General features: G+C 41.0%; 1 protein-coding gene across 1 annotated transcript in view; it reads left to right on the top strand.

Moving 5' to 3' along the window:
- The first annotated feature begins 1,318 nt into the window (after positions 1-1,318).
- Positions 1,319-15,759, top strand: part of smoc1 (SPARC related modular calcium binding 1) — a 76,768-nt gene continuing 62,327 nt past the window's right edge. Inside the window, 1 exon segment of the mRNA XM_083887295.1 lies at positions 1,319-1,444. Coding sequence (XP_083743421.1) covers positions 1,343-1,444 — 102 coding nt within the window. The 5' untranslated portion in view covers positions 1,319-1,342.

The following is a 15,759-nucleotide window of genomic DNA, read 5'->3' on the forward strand; positions in this document are numbered from 1 at the left end:
ACTGTTTCGTGTAAGAAAGTATTCTAAATAAATAATGATTTTGACTGATTATTTGACTGCACTATCTTGTCACATGTTTGTTGTATGTATCTGGTAAAAGTTGTGAAAGCTCTTGATCCTCGGTCAGTTAATAAATACTTGACTTAATATGCTGCCCCTGTCTTTATGTGGTTGCTGGACACATCTTGTGTCCTGTTTAGCTATTTTACATCATACATTAGATTCATGTAAATAATATTTGTTTATCAAGTTGCCATCTAGTGGACACAAGGAGGACTGTTAATCACCTAACAACACATTGATACTGTCTTGCTTTATGCAACTATTGAATGGGTCACCTTAATCATTATCAGAAAAAATTGTCCCCCCTGAAATTTTCTTCAGGAGCCGCCACTAGTATCTTCGAAGGAGTATTAGGGCCAACCAAAAAAAAAAAAAAAAAACAGCCGAAAAAAAAAAATGCGGCACAAGAAAAAAAAGAAAAGTCAGGCAAACAAATAAATAAAAAGATCCGGCACAAAAAAAAATACCCCTGCATTTGCCAGCTATTTCATTTTGTATGACTGCGGCCACCTCCTCCAAGTTTGTATGGTTTATCCTCCTGAACAAACGAAGTTTCCGACACAGTCTCTTTAGCGTCCTAATACTTATCACCACACCGTGTTTATGAGCCAAAAGAGAGAGAATTTCCTTATTATTAAAGCCGATTCTGAAGTACCGCTTAATCCTGTAGAGGCAGCCATGGCCAATTAATTGGATTTCTTTTAATTTTTTTGTGCCGGATTTCTTTTTTTTGACTGACTTCTTTTTTTTGGCTGTTTTTTTTTTTTTGCCCTTTTTTTTTTGGGTTGGTCCTAATACTCCTTCGTAGGTATCCCCTCTGTTCTGCTTACGATGATAGTCTCTCTCTCTCCCTCGCTCTCCTCCTGAGTTTAATCTTGGACCATGCCTGGAGTGGGCGTGGTCTTGACGCTCAGCCTCGCTGTCATTGGTCAGTCACCGCTGTGGCTTCCTCCTCTGCTCTTATATGAGGATGCGATGGATCCACGCTCGACTCAACCTGTGGAGGCTGTGATGAGAGGCTGATCCTGACGCCGTGGGACCAAAAAAAAAAAAAAACACACACTCACCACCATGTCATGAGAGTTCACGTCCCACGCAGGACACCGTGATCACGTCAGTGGACAGAGGAGAGTAAAATCCCCGAGAGACGAGACACGCAGTGAGGAGGCGCTGTGTGCGTGTTCGCGCGCGCGCGCATGTGTGTGTGTGTATTTGGACCTGTTGATCATCAGTGACAGATCTGCCGCTGTGTGATTCACGCGCTCACCCACGCGCAATTATGTTCCCGTCGTCTTTTCTGCTCTTCACCTTCTCTCACCTGTTGGCGCCTCTGCTTCTCTGTTACCTGCCTCACGTGTCCGCGCAGAAGACTGCCTCGCGGGTGAGTACACACACGCACGCACGCACACTCGTCTGAACACTTGACATTGAAATCCTTAGAAATGCCTCAGTAGGACCAGGTTTTGGTCTCCATGATGACTACTGGTCGTGACTAGGTCAGTGTTTGTGCCAGAAAAGGTCCTAAGGAGGTAACAAATGCAAGCACACACACATACCTGTGTCTGCACGTTTCACACAGCTTTAGTTACACACAAGTAGTTTGGGGCCCTAGGCTAAAGAGTCCTGTGGGGGCCCTTCATCAAACTAGACCAAACCCACATGTCATCTCAAAACTGAAAAAGCTTCAGCAAATAACTGCATGTCATCCATGTATGAACAGCTAACACGTAGTGCACCTGTAGAATGACGTCCACAAAGCAAAATGAACCAAAGTTATGTTTTAATTATTTCTTTGTTACATGGAGCAGATAAACCAGGAAGTATTCACATTTAAGAAGCTCACACACTCAAAAATAGTTGAGGGTTAATTTCATTGTTGTAGCCCTAGTTTCATTGATCATCTCCTTGTTTTGTAAAATTCAAAATCTCAAAAAAATTGTATATATATGGACATACATAAACACGCTGACAGTATCAGGATGATTTCTGTGCCCACAGTATAGTCTTTAAAAGTAGCATGACTCCATATGTTTTATCAAGTGGCAATTATCAAGAGTGTTGGAGAGAGAATAAATGAAGGAGGGGTGGATCTCACATGTATTTTATGTCGTTTAAAGACTAAGGGCCAATTCCAATTCCTATCTTAACCCTCAATCTTAACCCTCAAGCTCAACCCTTATCTTAACTGGTCCTCAAAACCAAGTGTTGAGGGTTATTTTGTCACTTAGAAATGGGACACCCCTTAAATGCAGATACGTCTTCAGACTGTAGGGGGCAGAATAACGCCAAAGCTGCGTCCAGTCTGTCAACTCCAAAAAAGAAGAAGAAGAACACATTTACGTCAGGATTATTTATTTATTATTTTATTTCAGTCAAGTTATTAGGTTGTCAGTTAGTTATAAGATGATACTCATACAAATACCACAACCACAGACATATTCAGCTGACAGTTACCACACACCACGGCTTATTGAAAAGTAAACCATAGCAAACGATCGCGTGTGCGCACCGGCCGGCTATTGACAAAAGATCGTAAAATAAAAATAAATGTTACGCAACAATGACGTCAGTAATCCATAATATGGGCCTAAACTAAGATAATACAATGGTTTTCATCATTTTTATATCTCTATTAACAAAGAAAATACTTAATTTGTATCGCACTCGCTTCGCTGCTTTCGACGCCATCTTTCTTATGTGAAAACACGCAATGCATTCTGGGTAGCCCTTGCTCCCAAGGGCGGTCTCGGAAAATCTCAATATTGAGGGCGATACAGCCCTTAAACTTGACCCTCAACTTAATTTTTCTGAGAATCGGGACAGCACTTGCACTAGAGGGAGCGCACATTTTTGAGATTGAGGGTTAAGATTGAGGGTTAAGCAAGGAATTGGAATTCACCCTCAGACTAAGAATCAGACTTAAGGGTTAAAAAAGAAGGTAGGAAAACTGTCTTGATGACTAATGTCTGGGTTCACAACAGCAGAGAGTATCCAAAAAAATGTACCAGGGATCAGGCAGACTTTAGGGAAAAGCCCAGAGAGACTTTTGTGGACGTTTGTGTTCATACAGTCCACAATGAAAATCAAATACACTTTATAAATAGAGGGTTTGAGGGAGTGGGAATTGTATTTTCAGAGGGTGGTCCTCTCTGCTTATTTAACACTCCTGCCTTCAGGTAACAGAAAAGTAACCCACTGACTGTGTCCTGTTTATCATGCTGTATTTATCAGAAAAGTGCAACATTTTATTTTTTATACAATCTAATAAAATAAACAACACAGACGATAACTGCTTCTACATGAAGATAATCCACATGAGTTTTAACTGCAGCTCTGTGACAGAAAGAACAGAAATACTCAGATGTGATATAAATATTATAAAGATAGTGCTGACGTGTATTGCACAATTAATGAGAAGATTTATACCTGAGCTGATGTTATACCAACCGTATTGGTGTATAAAAAAGGTTAACAATTTTTGTCAAATTCAAGGACGTTCCAATGAAAATCAAGGAAAGTTTGTAGACTGAGGTTTTTGAGGGATTGAGGGTGAGATGTTCTGCTAATACACAGATTAAATGACTTGTTGATTTATCTTGGCATGTAAAGAGATCCTGCTTCTGCAATAAAGTCATGAGTGATAAGTGCTTACAAAAGCAGCATGTTCATGTTGTAATGCGTTCAGCCTCGCTCTTGATTTCCTCAAAAACCACACGCTACGCTCTTCCAGAAAGTGATATTTTGGCTGTTTTGTCATTTTTCCTGACTTTATTCAACACATTTTCATCTGCTCTCACTGAGAGTCCACATGAAACCAAACTTTTGGTTGCATATGTATGATACCCTTGGAAAACCCTCAAAGAGGTATTTTATATCACAATCTAGCCTCCTTTAACCCTTCGAACACAGAGCATTTTGGCTGCTTTTTTCCATTGCTATGTTTAAACATACAGTATATACAGAAGCTATAAGAATGTGCAATATGGTGTGTCTTATAGTCATCATGCAATCTGATGAATTTTTTTTTTTCACTAACTATATAAACACACCTGAGCAAAAAGTACTCAAAATGTTTAAAATTGGATTGCATTTGTGCAATATGGAAATATGTCACAGTCATATGTAAGTTGTAAGAAAGTATGTAAGAAAAGAAAAACAGTCTATTTTTGTGACTTCTGCACAATTATTGCTACTTTATATCACTCCTAAAAATGCAATATAAAATTAATCATAACTTTGACTCAACAACACAACCCCCCCACACTTTTAAAGCCTGAATATGTGGCCTATAAACACAGCCCAGAATGTGTGGTTGGAGTTGTGTATTGTTGAATATATAGCTGAATATTCCTCGCCTCACCCCTCACCTCCAAGTGCATAGCTGAACCTAACCTTCAGTTAGCATCACAACTCAAAAGATGTTTCGTTTGTCCATTGTGGGCTACGTGGTGGTCCAAAAGGGCCACAGTAGAGCTGACCCTGCTCCTGGTGGAAATAGTAAACAACTAATTCTGAGGTCATATTGTTCTTTTATATTTGATTTTTGCCAAATTCTGCCTTTTTTGAAATCCCCTTCATAAGACAAGGACATATTGATGACTCATTTGTTCACAATGACCTGGAAGGAGATTTGTGTCATTTTAATCATTCAAAATGATTGTATTTTATTTGTTCGAATATATACTTTTTGTTTGCAATGACTGGAATTTTGCTTGCTTCAACTCGTTTGTGTTTGCGCTCCCTGGGTTCCTGTTTGTGATTCTGTCCATGGGCTTATGAAGCTGCTTGCTGATTGGCTAATGAGTTCTGGAAGTAGACACGGTCTTGGAGTCACTGTCCGCCTGAAACTTGTTTGTAAAATCTCCAACATAATCTGACAAACATTAGATACTTACAATTATTTATTACAATTTAATTATTACCATTATTACATTTACAATTATTATTTTAATAAGTACCTTGTCGGAAAACCTGGGGGAACGAGTTCCAGATGGACAGTGACTCCAAGCCTGTGTCTACTACCGGTCCACTGAGCTGTCACTTGCTTTGTGAAAAGTGTTGTTGAATAATATCGACACAAATCTCATTCCATTTCAATTCTGCATTCCCCTTCACCTCACCTTTGTCCTGGCTTTCGTCTCCTCATCTCCTCCAGACCTTTGTCACTGTCATATCTCCCATCTCTCCCACACACTGCTGCATTTGTTCCCTCTCTGTCTCTCGATCTGTTTTTGGGAGCTTTTCTTGGAAGAAGCACCCGTGTCACTGTCTGCGGCAGAGACTGAAAATATGTGAATCGAGGAGGAGAGGAGCATTATGTCAGTTCACAGATGTAGTATTATATTTGTGGTCAGAGGAGGTGGATGGATACAGCTTCACATATTGGAACTATTTCACAGTGTCGTTAAGCCTATCACCCCCGTCCTCACTCACACAAGCACACACACACACACACACACACACACACACACACACACACACACACACACACACACACACACACACACACACACACACACACACACACACACACACACACACACACACACACGTTTGCTCAGCTATTCTTCTTAGGACACTTCATTTGGACAGCCTAACCAGATCGTTATCCGTAGATTTAACCATATCCTGTTAATGGCTAACCCTAATTTTAACCTAACCACAATTCAAATCTTAATCTTGTGCCTCATCAGGACCAGGTTTTGGTCTTCATGAGGACTACCGGTTCTGACTAGGACAGTGTTTATGCCAGAGAATGCCCTAAAGAGGTAACCAATACAAGTACAAACACACACACTGTGGTCAGGACTATTTTGTGGAAATAGCAACAGTGACTTTACATTTTGGTGAATCACTTCTTTTTTTTAATTGTTTCTTATGGACTAGATGATGAAAAGGTGGATGAAAGTGTGGAGTGTGTGACTCTATGCTCATGAAAGTGCATCATGTGTGGTGAGCTCAGTTGGCAGGTTTGTGTTGTGGTGCACGTAGGATAATAGAAGGGCACGGGCTGTTAAGGGAATCAGAAGACAGACGTGTGAAATGTGATTTATTAGAAAGGGCTGTGTTGCTTTAGTGAAGAATGTTGCTCAGGTTTCATGCATCTCTGTTGGATGACAAACTATTGCATTTGGCCTCAGGAAACCTCTTTAGAACCACACTGGATCAAGTCCAATACACAGAGTGGTTAATCTGGTTTTTAGTCCTCAAAACACTACAATTCAAGCACATGTTTTTTTTGGTTTATACCAAAAGCTGAAATACAATCTTGATATTTTGAGATGTTTTCTCATAGTGAAAGTCAAAGACTCAAGTTAATTGTGTATTTAAAGCTGCAGTACATTGTTTTTGTTGATGTTATTGTTGGTCTTTGCAGAAATGACAATGTTATTTGTATGCTGCTTCCTTCATCCGAATACTATCCGACATGACTGAGGGGGCTTTGTGTGTTTGCAGCAGCAGCAGCAGCACAGAGGCGGGTGGGGACAAGAAGCATTTATCCCATCAAACACCACCAACATGTTTGAACTGCGACACTTCCTCTGTGCAGCACAGACATGGCACCCGGCGACACAAAATCAAAACACCAATACTAAATGAATAACCTGAGAGTTGAAGCCAGCTGATAATCTGGCTTCATCAACATCGTGTGAACTCTTTTGATAGGCATTTAAATTCAACAGATATTTGTTTAACAGTTTTAACTTCTTTATTAGCAGAAAACAATTAATTTGCTTACATTGCTCCAACTATTGATTATTTTCATAATCATGAGGTTATGGCCCTGTGCGCTGTACCTGCCATTCTCAAGCGTTTTTCTTCCACCCCACCTAAACAAGTAGGCCAGTGTTGTGAGAAACCTCACTCGGTTATCAAAGAACCGGGGTTACGTGAGTAACCTAACTTTCTCTTTCAAACCTCCCTCGGTATCTCACTATGGGAGATATAGCCCACTCCCGGATTTGCATGCTCCAAAACCATGGATGTATTATATGAACAGGATAGAACACCGCCCTCTCTGCCTTGAAGACAATTTTTACATGGTGGCCACTGTGGGTACTGCAACAGAAAACCCCATAAAAGCCCAAAAGCCCAAAAAGCAATTTTCCCATTCACCGTAATAGTAAAAGAGACGCCTGTAAAAGTTTCCACAGGACACCTCGAGACATGGACATGGGCTTTTATAGATCTTTATATGGTAGTGACACTACTGCGCATGCTCTATGGGCCCCATAACCCGGAAATAAACGCGGAAGTCAAAAAACTTTTTTGGCATATGCGCTGGGTGGGCAGCTTCATAGGAATGAACGGAAGCGAAGGGGCGGTGCTCTGTCCAGTTCATATAATACATCCATGTCCAAAAACTAAAAAGCCACGACCCACGTTGGTCGACACCCTAAACCTCCCAAGGGCTTGGACGCAACTAACCTGAACCCACACTCAGGACTGAATGGGCCAGAGGAGTCTTGGTCACATCCAGCCTGTAAAACCAAATTAATGTGTGTGGGGCAGCGACACAATATATTAATATCCCTGATACGCCCTGAACAGGGCCCATGAGGTGGCCGTAACCCTGGTTGAGTGGGCCCGGAGCCTCTCCGGGGGCTGCAAACCACGACTCTCGTACGCCAAGATTATAGCCTCCACTACCTAGTGAGACAGGCTGAAAGGAGCGTCAATGATGACCTGTTTGTCCTGGTCCGGCAGGCTGGAGATGTTTAGCCAGAGTGTTCTCTCCCCTGCCACCGCAAGTCCCATAATACGACCACAGCCTTGGACAGCACCTCTGGAAACCCGGAGAGTAAGATCCATGATGAGACATAATTCCTCCCAAACCACCGGGCTTGGGGAGCCTTTATCCAGGAGGAGACCCATCTCCTGGAAAAGCTCAGCATGGTAGGCCATCAGCAGGGTGACAACATTTAAGTTCTTCACTGACTGGGCTGCTGATTTGAACCTCCAGGCCAGAGTAACCCTTAAGGGGAAATCTGTTGCGGAAAGGTTTATCCCAAAACCCCTTAATCGCCCTCATGCATGCAGGGACGGCGGCCATGACCTAATTCATCGGTGTGTGTTGAGAAGGCAGAATTTTACCATGATAAAGATCCCTTTCCCCCTTGTCATTCGGTGACGCGGCCAGTCGATGCCCAGCCGGGTTGCTGTGCTGTTGCTTTTGCAGCGTTGTTTTTGCATGAAAAACAACCCTGAATGTAGAATATTCATGCTCGGTGACTACCTTGATGGTAGAGCAGTTGAATGAATAATCCGAAAACAGGACAGCTCAGCAGCTTGGTGATTTTCACAGTGGAAGAAAGCGAGAATGGTGGTGTAGGGCGCTTATAAGGGAGGCGAGATGGCCCGTGCATCTCGAGATGGTGTCATTGGAGCTTCCATGATTGGTAACGCCAGAGGGCTTTTCCCATAGTGAGATACCGAGAGAGGTTTGAAAGAGAACAAACACTGATTCCTTTTGTAAACGATTAATATATGTAATACATGCAACATAATTAAATTTTTGCCCAGGCCTACATTTTTGTAACCTTTAATCAAATCATCTCTGCATCCTCTTCCCTGCCTGGATTTGGCATCGACACACTCGGGCCTGTGTGCACACACACACGCTCACATTGCAGCAGATACTTTTAACATTGCTCACAGCTGCGCTAATACCAGAAATCACACCCACATCTTCCACATTGATATCAGGAATACAACTTGACTGCATAGCACTGCTCCTTTCTCATTTCCCCCCCAAGGCTCACTGATGCAATAAGTGCACGCGTCCAACATTTCACAGAGTTTGGGGAAAACAAGTAATTGGGAGACTTACAAAGCTTCAGACCACTTGAACTTTTTTGCTTTGTGATTGTTGCGGTTTATGCATTTCAGCCACATCTGTCTTACTCACTTTGTCCTCATTCTTTAAAGTTTAAAGGGAAAGTTCAGTTGTTTTTGTTTGTTTTTTTTCAGATGTGGTTGGGAACTAGCTGGAAATGTAGCTGCCAGCAAGGAAACAAGCAAAAACTGATTTTAGCTACTTAACTAAAGGCTCATAATATCTACACATACAACATCGTCAAAATATGTATTTCGCCGTGAGATTCCACACATCTCACATCCACTGCTGCCTAAATCATCAAGTTCAAAGGTATTATTTTGCGATATCTGCATGCAAAATCCCTAATTACCATTTACCTTAGTGACAGAAACCTACCAAAAGAGTCAGCAGTAGACCAGCAGCACAGGTGTCCTCACAAACAGAACAACAGAACATGTGGAGTGGTTCTTCAACAGGAAACTATAACCCCATTGTTTTAAAAAAACTAAAATAAAAAAATGGTAATGAAATAGGCTAGAGTTACAGCACTGTCTTGATGATGAGGATGTGTGATGTTAGTTCAGGATGGAGATGACACATTTTTGCATGATGGCAGTGAAACATCGTCTCTTCATCATCTGCTGAGGCAAAAACACAGGCTGAATTATTTACTTTAAGTAAATGGCGGCGAAGAAAAAACATGATCACATTGTAAAAAACAATCTGCTTTCTGTACAGTCGGAGATGATTAAAGTTAACATTTAATTGCGCCTCTTAAAGACTGCAACAATATTTTGCAGGTTTTCCAGGAATCATCCATCTAATGAGGCAGGTGGTGGACAGGCAGGGAAAAAAAAAGATTTTTTAAATTTTACAGTTTGTTTTTTTCTTTTACTTTGGCTTACAAATAAGAACACAATCCACATGTACACATCCGTAATCTGCTTCATCAATTCAACCTGTTAGTGCCAGCGATCGGATGTGATGAGCAGTCAACCTACATACTTTAGAGCCTGCATCAGTGACGACCCATAAACTTATTGGAAAACAAACATAAACAGTCGAGTCTGAGAAGTGTGGAGGCCAAGGCTGCATACCGTTAGCTTTATAAAGTCAGGAAAGCCTTTTTGTTATTTGCTGTGAGGTCGATCACAGCTACAGGTTTGAGTCATTCAAAGTATGCCGGCTTTATTATAGTAAAGCCGGCATACTTTGAATGACTCAAACCTGCAACATTAAATTGTCACTAATAACATGGCATAAAAACATGATATAAATACAACACAAAACAAGTCAGGAGACTTTTTTTTACCCTGGCTAACACCACACGGCATCTTCGGGTACATTCACACCAGCTCTTCTTGATTGAATCCGAGTTTGTTTGCCCAGAAATTCTCGTTCGTTTGGGGGAATGCAGGGCATTGTGGTTCAACACAACCAAAACATATGTGCATGTAGAAATGGCTGAGCCCATTGTTGCAGCGTACTAAATAAAAAAACCCAAGACCGATAGGATTTGATGCAGCTCCATGTTTTTGCTCTTACGTGGAGGAAACAGAAGTTGTCCTGCATTAACCAACAGATGAGCAAGTTTTCTTGTTCATTGTTTGTCTCGTCTTCTCCTTCCATAATTCTTGATGCCGCGCCACCTCAGGTGAGGAGGGGAATACGTTATTCAAAAGGTTTAGTTCATTTCACTTAAGTGCAGTGTGAAAGCAAACAGACCGGCTGAATGAGTCCCCTATTGAACCGAGTCTGGCGGACTATTAGGTGTGAAAAATACCTTAATCTCATTTGAGACTGAGTATGAAGGCCTTTGCACACCGGATGGGTTTTTTTTTCATGCAAATTATTTGCACATTTAAATACTATTGTAATGGCGCTTTAGTGGGACGTGCGTGTGAATCAAGCTTCAAAATAGTTTTCACCGATGTTCCCTCTGAGCTGCTGTCTCCGGCTGCTGCTGCAGCTGTGTGTGCGTGTAGCCTGCTCTGGTCGTAGACACCGTGAGACGATTTTTTTCTCCTCGTCCTTCAAATGAATTTGTTTCTTTGCGTCATGCTTGATGTACATGGAAAGGTGCGCTGTAATTTGCAGCTGAATTATCCACACGTATGTCCTGTGGCCAACAGACATGGATGAAAATGCCTCTGTATGTAATTGGATAAACGTACAACTTATCAGACCAAGGATCTGGATGACGTGCAGAATGAACGGAAAACTTAAAAAAACTAAAATGTCTGTAAGCTGTAGTTTTCTATGAGCGATGATGCATAGTAATGACATTTAACTACCATATTGAATCCACTGTGTCTGCAGAGTGAAATCAAATCAGCCAGCAGACTCAAACACATACTCAACAGTCAAAATCAAAGTGTGCCCCCTGTGGACCTTCTGAGTAATTTCTTAGTTTAGTTTTTTTCTTTTCTGGAGTCCTTTACTAAGTTATGTGTTATTTCATTATCTATTATCTTATGTCTATCTATATTTACTGCAGTGCTACTTGTTCTAGCTGTGTACAGGAAACAGAGCTTTACGGTGCAGACGAGAGCTGCAACTAACGATTATTTTCGCAATCGATTAATCTGTCGATTATTTTCTCGATTAATCGATGAATCGCTTGGTCCATAAAATGTCAGGAAATGTTAAAAAACATTGATCAGTGTTCCTCAAACCTGGAAATGACGATGTTCTTGAATGTCTTGTTTTGTCCACAAACCAAAATGATTCAGTTTTAAGGATTTCTTTGTTTATGTGGAGCAAAGAAAAAAAAGAAAATATTCACATTTAAGAAGCTAAAACAATCATAAATCTTGTTTTAATCATGAAAAAAGCTTAAAACCGATTAACGATTATCAAAATAGTTGCCGATTAATTTATTAATCGATTAATTATCGATTCATCGATTAATCGTTTCAGCTCTAGTGCAGACACAGGCAGATTAGCACAGCCACGTATGTAGACACCTGTTCAGTAGAGTTTTTTCGATTCCAATGCCAGTATCGGAAAGGCCTCCGTCACGCTAAAGGACACAAAGGAAAAGAAGGACCGACCTCAGCCTCAGTGACGCTGACGTAGTTTCCTGTGTCTCATTTGCATGTAAAGAGACATGCACTCAAAAGTAAGTGTTCTGAACAGGGCTGTTTTGGCAGAGTGATAAAACTGCTGTGGTGCTTCATCCTTAAGGTATTTTGACCAAAGCATGTCACAGACATGTTCATTAGGACACCAGGGAACTGGGTTAATTTGGAGAAATAGGCTATAATATGTCTACTTTAGCAGCAGCACTTTTAGTTTTATCAAAGGAATTTATTTCTATATTTATGTAGTAAAGTTGCTGTTGCACTACTGTTTTATACTGTTCAATGAAAAAATAATTAAAATATAAATGACTTCCATTTGCTGTATTCATTCATGTTCTTAAAAGGGTTTAACCTGAGCCAGGCCTCACCACAATGATAATTACAGTCATGCAGGTGTAGTATGATTTTTTTTTTAAAAAAAGGAAAAGAATGAAAATTATAACACATCGGTATCTGTACTCGGTATCGGCCGATACCCACAGCACAAGTATCGGAATCGGTATTGGGAGGGGAAATTGGTATCGGAACAGTTTAGAAATTAGACAATGAAACATACACTACTATGATTTCCTACTGAATGTCTCGGTATATATTCAGCAGTAGTATCCACTTCTGAAACTTTTTCTAGGTGCTTCTTGGTGATTGTGAGCCAGAGCGCTGCTGTATGAAGTTGTTTCACTTACTCCTTCTGTAGTATTTCTTCTGCCTTTTAATACATTGTGTATTTTTATTTATTCCACTGATTCCTACATTTCACTTATTACAACCAACGCCACGTTTAAATCTGGTATAACATAATTTAATTTACATGAGCTCATTTGTAAACATAGGTTATATCATATATAGACCTTATGGCAGCCTACATCGCGCGCGTCACCTTCTCTCTACTGCGCATGTCCGTTGCAGAAATCACTATTGTGAGCAACACAACAACATGTCTTATTGTGTTGTCGGTTGCAATAATCGTTTTAACAAACAAGACAAAAGCCTGAAGTTTTACCGGATACTGAGTTGCATCCCTTTCAAGGCTAACCGGAGACGTCTTTGGTTGCAAGACATCAGGAGGAGCGACTGGAACGAGCAAATGATAAAAGAAGCAAGAATTTGCCGTGCTCACTCCATATCAGTTAACGTTACGTTGATTTTTGGCCTCAGGTAACAAGCTAACATGAATGAAGTAATTATTACTATGCATAACAATGTTAAAAAACATTGTAATTAAACTCAGGTTTAAGTCAAACTACCGTAGCTTAGAAGCTAATGTACTCCAGTTGTTTTGCTAGTTGTGTAGAACTATTCATATGTGAAAGTAAACCGTATCCAGGTCTGTTTGCTACATTGTTACATTATTCTGACTGGTGCGGACAATTGAACAATCGAAGCAATCGAACTATAGGTGTGAAAGCGCCCTAAGTGACTCTCACCTGTGTGACGTATTTGCATTAAAACCACTGTTTTTGAGCCAGAACTGGACTACATACTGCAGTCAAGATCTCAGTATCACCCTTCACATTAGTGCAGACATGATTTGTTTCGTCCTCTAAGGTGAATACATTCCAAAATCTTAATTAATTAATTTTGAATTTAGAAGTTTACAGTGAGCATAATAGTGTTGACTTTTGTAGACTTTTTCTTAATTTTATGTGGTCTTCAAATACGAAAGGCAGAGTGATTTAGGTAAAAACTTTAAAATGAAAAAAAGGATATTTGATGTTTGTGGTTCAAAGAATGTCAGGCTGAATGGTCGGCCCCCACACGTATTCACCTTACCAAATCTGGCCCTCTTTGCAAAAAGTTTGGACACCCCTGTCTTATAGACACTCACTCACTTGTTCTGCTCGCCTTTCCCAGGGTAGTTTAGTGAGCTGTAGGAAGCAGCCGGTAAAAATCTGGACAAGTTGGGTTGCTAATACTGTAACAGTTGACTTTCGTAAGCATCCAGAGTCGTGTAGGACTTTAAAGCTCACATAGAGTGGTCCTGTTGCACATATATGTTAGTTATTGAGGTCTACTTACATACATTAACTTGTTTTTATGGTCAAAAACCTCCTAGTTGCTGTAAACGAGCCGATTGAAATCCTCTTTTCTGACGCTGTTCGTCAGCCGCAATGTTTCAGAGTGAACTCTGACCCCCAGAAGACAGAGTCTTGTGATTGGCCAATACTATTCAGCACACCAGCTCTCAGAAGCGCAGCTCCCCCCTCTGGAACGGTGGATGCACTGCTCCTCATTATCAAAACATTGTTTTAACAATGTTTAAAAATAGCTTCGTCACGACTCCCCGCCGCAGTCTCTTTTATGACTTTGACCCGGAGTGAGACCCAGAGTCGGAAGACACTGTCGCTCGTGAAACACCTCCACAACGGACGTTATTCTTCTTCTGCGGTTCAATGTACGCAACCGGATGTGCCCGGACTAGTGCCCGGTGCAGGACGATCGGCTGTTCAGGAGAACCGCTGTTTACGTAACTATTACAGGATTTTCAGAGATCTCGCTGAGCCCCGAGATGACAATAAACACAGCGTTCTCAGCAATGGCTGAACTGTTTGTTTCGAAAACTTCAGGGCTTCATAAACAAGGTAATGACGCAGATACACACCAAAAGAACAGCGTTAATAGGAACTTCCGGTCGAGTTCCGCTTTAAGTTCTCCTTGGAATAAAGAATCGGAGTGTCGATCAGGTACGAGTGGATATCGGGCCACTTCGTCTCGTCATTAATCCACTCACTGGGGCCTAAAGCATATGTGTCATCAAGCTGTATCCCATTCACCAAGGTGAATTTCCAAGCATAACTTGCTTTATTACTAAGCGACAAGCAGGTAGGAAAACATCTCCTTTTTTTAGCCGTCAGAATTCGTACATGAGAGCCGGCTAACTTCACGACAACACTGCTACTTAAACGCTGAGTGATGTCCTTCTGCAACCACGCTGCACGCGCATCCACAATGTTTGTAAACAACCAAGAGCCCTATTATGTATATATGTTTACATGTTTAGTTCCCTAATTAGTTGATAAGTTGAGGTAACACAAATGCCATCATTAGGTATTTTTACTCATACAAAGCTCCATCACAGTAATTACATTAATGAATACGTTTATGAAAAATTCGGCCGTCTTCTTGTCAGTCAGCATTCTCTGCTCATGCTGAACACAGACAGATAAAAAAGAAAAAGAGAATATAGACTCCAAAGCATTCCTGCTATCTGCTTGACAGTGTTTATGACAGCAGCTCAGATGAGAGCAATTTTTGGGGTTAAAATGAGGATAATTCATAGGCGATGTGAAAAGGCTCAATGCCAACAAAACATCTTGTTTTAATAAGAAAAATCTTCTTACAGACCTTTTCAGAGAAAACAGGTTCAAAGCATAATCTGATCATCACTAGGGTTGGGTCCCGTTCATAATTGAACCGATATGGTACCACTATCGGTGTTGCACTCTTGTTAACAAGAGCGGTTTTTAAGAGGGTTGGACCCGAAAAAAATGCAGAGGAGACAGGATAAGATAATAAACAATATTTATTTAAGGTTAACAAAGAATAATACGATGTCTAAAGCTAACATGGGGGCTCGGGGAGAAGGCCGATGCAGCTGAGCCGGGGAAGGGCGAGAGTCGAAAGTCAGTGTTTGGGAGGAGATCCAGAATGGAACGAACTCACTGGAAGTAGAGAAGTCAGCGAGAAGTTCCAAGCGTTAAGTGAAGCAGTTGCAATCTGTAGCTCTTGGGTAAAACGGAGATGTCCGTATCGCTCTCGACGCAGGTGACCTGAAGCAGAGCAATGGTGAGTCAAAAA

This window comes from Microchirus variegatus (assembly GCF_963457635.1).
Source record: "Microchirus variegatus genome assembly, chromosome: 3".
In the NCBI taxonomy this organism is placed as follows: Eukaryota; Metazoa; Chordata; class Actinopteri; order Pleuronectiformes; family Soleidae; genus Microchirus; species Microchirus variegatus.